Below are 6,681 nucleotides of genomic sequence, written 5' to 3' on the forward strand. Positions count from 1 at the left end.
ATTGGTCTGCCATAAAAGGGAGTGGAGTACTGACACATGCTACAACCCAGATGGACCTTGAAAACATTATGCTAGGGCCTTCCCTGGTGGCGCAGTGGCTGGGAGTCTGTCTGCTAATGCAGAGGACACGGGTTCGGGCCCTGGTCTGGGAGGATCCCACGTGCCGCGGAGCCACTGGGCTCGTGAGCCACAACTGCTGAGCCTGCGCGTCTGGAGCCTGTGCTCCTCAACGAGAGGCCGCGATAGTGAGAGGCCCGTGCACCGCGATGAAGAGTGGCCCCCGCTTGCCACAACTAGAGAAAGCCCTCGCGCAGAAGCGAAGACCCAACACAGCGAAAATAAATAAATAATTAATTAGGGAAAAAAGGCACTTAAAAAAAAAAAAACATTATGCTAAGTGAAAGAAGTCAGACACAAAAAGGCAAATATTCTACGATTCCATTATTTGAAATATCCAAACTAGATAAATCCATAGAGAGAAGGTAGATTGGTGGTTGCCAGTATGTGCAAGGAGCAGGGGGACGGGAAGATGTTCTTGATGGGCATGGGGTTTTATCTGGTGATGATTAGAATGTTTTGGAAGTAGATGATGGTGGTTGCACAATATTGTGAGCGTACTAAACTTCAGTGAATTGTTCATTAAAACGGCTAATTAAATGCTATGTGAATTTCAAAAATGTGTAAAACATTTATCATTTTGTGAAATAGTACGATGTCTGGGATTTGGTCCAAAATAATGAGGTGGGGTAGAGGTACAAAAAGTAAAAACAAAAACATGTTTCTCTCCGAGCTGTATAGGAAACAAAACAAGAGACTGAAATGGGTAGAAGCCTAGAGTGCGGAAATCCAGGTGAGAAACGCGGCGGGGCGCTTTGTGTGGGGGGAAGGGGCTAGAACCCAACAGCCCTGACGTGTATCTGTAGACAAAAGCAAGAGGACTGATAGGGCAAAGAAAGAGATCCAGATTTTTGTCTGAACCCTGGAGGCAGGGGTGCCTTTGCCGAGCTGCGGGGAACCGCGGACACGAATCAAGGATTGCTCTTGGGAAATCATCTCCTTGTGCACCTTAAACTTACACAACTTCACGCGTCGGTTGTATCCCAACAAAATTGGGTAAATACACATATATATATTTTTTTTAAAGGGATTGCTCCTCGGGTTTAGGGCGCGCTGCGCTTCAGACACCGGCGGAGACGCAGAGGAGGCGGGCGGTGCTCTGCCGCGTCTTCCCCCCGCGTCTTAAGTGTCCTCCCGAGGGACGCGAGGGCCTTCACCGTCTTCGCGCCCTCCCGGAGCGGGCTGGGGGCGACGGCTGCCGCGACCCCGACTCTGCCCGCTCGGGGCCCCACCCGGCGACACCTGCCAGGTGCGCTGCGTGTCTACGCCCGGAGCCCCCGCGGCTCGGGGACCGACCTGGGGCGGGGCGAGGCGGGACAGGGCGGGGAGCGCGAGGCCACGCCCGGGAGGCGGCCACGCCGGCGCCCCCCAGCCCGCTTCACAGTCCCAGCAGCTCGGGGCCATGGCGGCGGCCGAGCCCAAGACCCCCGCGGGGACGGCCGCGGCCCGACGCCTGGCCCGGAGCTGCTGGTCCGCGTTCTGGGACTACGAGACGCCCAAGGTGATCGTGGTGAAGAACCGGCGCCTGGGCATCGTGTACCGCGCGGTGCAGCTGCTCATTCTGCTCTACTTCGTGTGGTGGGTGCGCACGGGGGAGACCCGGCGGCAGGGGGTGTCCAGCGGGGTCCGGAGCGTAGGGGAGGGCGCCGCCGGGACGTCCCAGGTTGGAGGGGCCGCTCTGGGCGGGGGGGCGAGGAGGGTGTCGGCGGCGGCCGCCAGGCTGGCCCCTCGGGCGCCGCAGAGCCTACCTGGCCGGCCCCCGAGAGGCGGTGACGCAGCCTCGATCCCGCCGGCGTCGAGCTGACTCGGCAGGGGAGGGGTCCAGGGCCTGCCGCGGGGTCGCCTCCAGAGCCGGCCCTGCCCGTTCGCACAGGTACGTGTTCATCGTGCAGAAGAGCTACCAGGACAGCGAGACGGGCCCCGAGAGCTCCGTCATCACCAAGGTCAAGGGCATCACCTCGTCCGAGCACAAAGTGTGGGACGTGGAGGAGTACGTGAAACCCCCCGAGGTGCGCCACTCGGACCCCGCCCCTCCCCCCCCCCCCCCCCCCCCCCGAGGGTGGGACCGAGCGGCGGCCGAGCTGCCCGGCGCCGGCCGACCGTCCCTTGTTTCTGAGCCCAGGGGGGCAGCGTGTTCAGCATCATCACCAGGATCGAGGTCACCCCCTTCCAGACCCTCGGAACCTGCGCCGAGGTGAGGCCGGGTAGAGAGCAGAGCCGGGGCGGGAGGGAGGGGCCCTGCCTGGTCCGCTGCGCCTGGGGGCAAAGGGTGTCGGGCCCCTGACCAAGCAGCCTCCTCCCTAGAGTATGAGGGTCAGAAACGCCACGTGCGACTCGGACGAGGACTGCGTGGCTGGGCAGCTGGACATGCTGGGAAACGGTCAGTGTGTGCCAACTCGGGGCGGGGGCGGGCCGTGCCCCTGAGTGCTCATCTGCCACCTGAGCGCGCGTCTGCCCACAGGCCTGCGGACCGGGCGCTGCGTGCCTTATTACCACGGGTCCTCCAAGACCTGCGAGGTGTCCGGCTGGTGCCCGGTGGAAGACGGGGCCTCAGTCAGGTGTGCACGCCCGCTGTCCCCACCCACCTGGGGCCAAGCTCCTTCGCTCCTTTCTCCTACCTGACCGGAGTCAGGGTGTGTGGGGCGAGAAGGAAGGGAGGGACAGCACCGCGGGGGAGCCTGGGGGACCGGGAGAAGGGGAGACTAAACACACCCAGTCTGTGCCTCCTCAGCCAGTTTCTCGGTAAGATGGCCCCGAATTTCACCATCCTCATCAAGAACAGCATCCACTACCCCAAATTCCAGTTCTCCAAGTAAGAGCCATTAGCGTGTGGTGACCAGGGATGGGCTGCCTCCTGGAATGTGTTGTTTGGGGGTGCATGGCTTCTGCTCCCTCCCCATCTGATGCCACTAGGCCTTGTCTTTAGGGGCAACATCGAGAACCGGAAGGATGGCTACCTGAAACACTGCACATTCCATGAGGTCTCTGACCTCTACTGCCCCATTTTCAAGCTGGGCTACATCGTGGAGCAGGCAGGGGAAAACTTCACGCAGCTGGCACACGCGGTGAGGGCGCCAGGGAGAGTGGGTGGGACAGCTGTCCGTCCAGGTGCTGGCTCCCACCTGCACACAAAGGGTCTCATTACAGCCGAGTCCGTCTGCAGTCTTGGCCAGCCCTGGCCCTGCTCGGGCAGAGGAAAGAGAAACATGATCGTCTGACCCATCTGGGTGTGCATGGCTCCTGCTAAATTATTGACTCCTGGCATCCCCTTGTGCCTCAGAGGCAGGGCACTCAACGAGCCCCCTTCCCCAGCTCTCTGCCCCGAGCTACCCTGGGTGCCTCACAGTATGCACCCCACACGTAGCCTCAGCAGGACCTTGGGGCTGTTGAAGGTCCTCTCTGTGAGCCCACCCTGACCCCGTGTCTGTGCCCACTTCTGGACAGGGTGGTGTAATTGGGGTCATTATCAACTGGGACTGTGACCTGGACCTGTCGGCGTCAAAGTGCAACCCCAAATACTCCTTCCGGAGGCTCGACCCCAAGCACGTCCCAGCCTCATCTGGCTACAACTTCAGGTACCTTGACCTTGGGACACTGGGTCCTCGTCTGCCCTAGCTGTGGAGGTCCAGGAGTCAACAGGGCAGGTGCCCAAAGGTTCAGGGGCGCCAGTGGTCGGCGGAGTCTTGGAGCTGCCCCATTTGGGCAACAGGTGCACCCCCCCGTCATGCTCCTCAGGGTCAGGTGGCCAGGGCTCCTGCACCCGGGTCATTCCCTCCCAGATTCTGACGTGCTTCTGGGTCATTCCGCCTTAGGTTCGCCAAGTATTACAAAGTAAACGGTAGCACCACCCGCACACTCATCAAAGCCTACGGGATCCGAATTGACGTCATCGTGCACGGACAGGTAAACCAGCCCACCCTGCCTACCTGGGGCTTGGGCTGGCCCAGCCTCAATCTCTCCTACCACACCCCACGCCTCCCTCGAGCCCCACTCCCGCATCTCAGGCAGCCTCTTTGCCTCCAGGCAGGGAAGTTCAGCCTGATTCCCACCATCATTAACCTGGCCACAGCGCTGACCTCTATCGGGGTGGTAAGGGATGCACACTAGGGTCACGGGGGGTGGGGGTGGGGGGGGCCGGTGCCAGGCTCTTACGCGTTGGTCTTGCTGGTCTCAGGGCTCCTTCCTGTGCGACTGGATCTTGCTAACGTTCATGAACAAAAACAAGGTCTACAGCCATAAGAAATTTGACAAGGTGTGTACTCCAGGGCCCTCAGGCAGCTGGCCTGTGACTCTGGCCCTTGTTTTGGGCCAGGGCCCTCCCCCACCCTATCCCTGCTCCGCAGACCCAGGCCAGGCTGGCCAACCGCAAGGTGACGGGCAGAGCCAGGCCTGGGCTGTCCCACCCCCATGGCCTTGCCCCACCTCTGCCCCGTCTGAGCAGATGGTGGATGCTCCCAAGCGGGGTGCAGGACCAGGGCTTGGCGCCTCTGAGCCTTCCCAACAGGACTGCGCTCTCACAGACGCCCGAGGTTTGGCCCAGCTCTGAGCCCACTCCCACCTTCTGTCGTGCTGCACTGAAGACCTGGGCCTGCTGGGGGCCCCTGAAGTCTGTGGCCCCAGGAGCGCCCCGCTCCCCAGGGCAGCATGGCTTGGACCTTGGACCTGGGCCCTGCCCACACACCTCAACACTGCGTCGCAGCAAAGCCAGCAGCCAAAGGGCCCCGTGCAACCAGGCAGTGGGATGACATGAAGGGGACGACCCCTGCTCCCGGCCTGCCCATCTTGTCCCCCAGCTGCCCAGGGGCCTGTAGGGGGCAAGTCCCCATTCTCCCCCCAGGCTCTCTGCCCCTCCCCCCACCCACGCACCCCCTACCCAGACCCTTCACTCACCTCAGCCAGGAAATCACACATCCAGAATCCAATAAAGCTGTGACCAGAACCTCCTGGCCTCGTCTTTGGGGAAAAGCATGTTCAGGCTCTTAAGGCAAACATGCAATGTCAGGTCTTTGCGCATGGGGTCTCTCTTTTGGTGTGCTTGGCCCTCCGTATTGCCTTCTAGCCAGCCTGGGTGCCGTGTGGATGTGTCCGCTGCCCCCACATCCAGCCAGGCTACAGTCATGTCTGACCTGGGGGCCAGCGGAGGTGGGGGACACACAGGCTGAGAGCGCACGAGGACCCCCTAGACTCATCCCAGCATGTCCTTCAGGCAGTGCATTTACCAGCTTCCTGCAGGGCTCATCCTGGGCCCCAAACCTCAAAATATAGGAAAAAGCTCATCCTAGACCCCAAACCTCTCAAGGAGGAAGAAAGCCAGTAGGGAGGCGATGAGAGTTGTACCCAAGGAAAACGAAAGCTTAGGCGGACACCAAAATGCCCGCCCAGGCCCTGCGGCTCTATTTCAAATGCGGATTGGGGTGGAGGAAGGAATTCGGTGCTGGGGAACAGGGGTGGACAGGGCAGGACAAGGCTGGAGGAGTGTGGGAAGCCGGCAATAGCTGGATCAGGCCTACGGGTAATCTGGTTACGGCCTTGGATGCTACAGGGGTCATTCCACTTAGCAGCTCTGCCTGGCCAGGCCCTGCTCTGAAGACACCACGACCTGGTTGGATGGCGGTTTCGCCAGCAACGGCTATGATGGTGCACAGACCTGAGGAGGCATAGTCCTTCCCACAGATCCTTTCACCTGTGACCCCGTCGCTCCCAAAGTCAGAGCTGGCCTCCCCACCTGCCAATGAGACCAGCACCACTCACTGGAGCCACAAACCCTTGAGAAGCCCCCACCCAGCACCCCTGCAGATTTTCCTATGCTCGTCAGCTCCCTGGGTCACTCAAATGCCTGTGACATCCAGTGTCTGACTCATAGACATCCAGCTCTAGTTTTAGAGAAACCAGCTTTTCCAGTTGGAGCTGGGCTGCAGCTCAAGAACCAGGGCCAGGGGCTCAGGTTTCCCATCCCCAAGCATGAGAGTGACCCTGGGACCTCCACCGCCCCAGATGCCCCCAGCCCCTAAGCTGGCCTCCACTGGCGCCCCCGGCCCCGCTGCAGGGAGCACAGTGGGGTGGGGGGTGGGGGTTGAGGCACGCAGCCCCACCTCCTCGCTCCTCCGTGCTCCCCTGGGACTTCTCCAGCTCTGCTTCCAGGAAGCGCCGTTAGCCCTCCTCCTCCCCAACTCGGCCCTAATTTGATTTGATCTCCATCTGGGGGCTGACGGGCTCCATCCCCTTCCAAGCCGAGTCAGGTTTCTTGCAGTCACTGGGCCTGGATGCGCCTGGTGGGCAGTACCCAGGGGCCAACAAACCCAGACAGACAGACGTCAGTTACTTAGTCTTCTTTCCTTCCTTCCAGAAACCCAGGCGCAGTGCACAAACATACACACAGTGAAAATTGTAGGAAATGTCAAAGTGTAAAATTAAAACGAAAATCCAAAGTGTAAATTGAGATAACGAGGACAAATTTAAACCAGGCTCCATAGCCAACAGTGGGGCCCCCACTGCCCACCCGTTTGGGGTTTCTGAGTTTATGATTCGTTTTTTTTTTTTTTTTTTTTTTTTTTTGCCGTATGC

The 6,681-nt window shown here is 60.3% G+C and overlaps 1 protein-coding gene across 2 annotated transcripts; it reads left to right on the forward strand.

Annotated features, from left to right (window-relative positions):
- Positions 1-1,519: 1,519 nt before the first annotated feature.
- P2RX2 (purinergic receptor P2X 2) lies at positions 1,520-4,663 on the forward strand. 2 transcript variants are annotated; one of them, XM_007456674.1, is made up of 12 exons: positions 1,520-1,695; positions 1,991-2,126; positions 2,240-2,311; positions 2,422-2,497; positions 2,579-2,675; positions 2,849-2,929; positions 3,044-3,182; positions 3,562-3,692; positions 3,930-4,020; positions 4,141-4,206; positions 4,292-4,369; positions 4,559-4,663. In XM_007456674.1, exons 1-12 carry the CDS (start codon positions 1,520-1,522, stop codon positions 4,661-4,663), a joined length of 1,248 nt encoding a protein of 415 aa, XP_007456736.1. The 2 variants fall into 2 exon arrangements, with proteins under 2 accessions (XP_007456736.1, XP_007456737.1); XM_007456675.1 differs by lacking the exons at positions 4,292-4,369; positions 4,559-4,663 and having other exon boundaries at positions 4,122-4,175.
- Positions 4,664-6,681: the final 2,018 nt, after the last annotated feature.

Source organism: Lipotes vexillifer, unplaced genomic scaffold (genome assembly GCF_000442215.2).
Source record: "Lipotes vexillifer unplaced genomic scaffold, Lipotes_vexillifer_v1.1 scaffold1529, whole genome shotgun sequence".
NCBI lineage: Eukaryota > Metazoa > Chordata > Mammalia > Artiodactyla > Lipotidae > Lipotes > Lipotes vexillifer.

What these genes read in the sequence shown, in the direction of transcription:
- P2RX2 (XM_007456674.1), top strand. Translation starts at nt 1,520, where the DNA reads ATGGCGGCGGCCGAGCCCAAGACCCCCGCGGGGACGGCCGCGGCCCGA. An exon ending in TCACGCAGCTGGCACACGCG is followed by an intron (nt 3,183 to 3,561) that starts GTGAGGGCGCCA and finishes ACTTCTGGACAG; the next exon opens with GGTGGTGTAATTGGGGTCAT. An exon ending in GCCATAAGAAATTTGACAAG is followed by an intron (nt 4,370 to 4,558) that starts GTGTGTACTCCA and finishes CCGTCTGAGCAG; the next exon opens with ATGGTGGATGCTCCCAAGCG.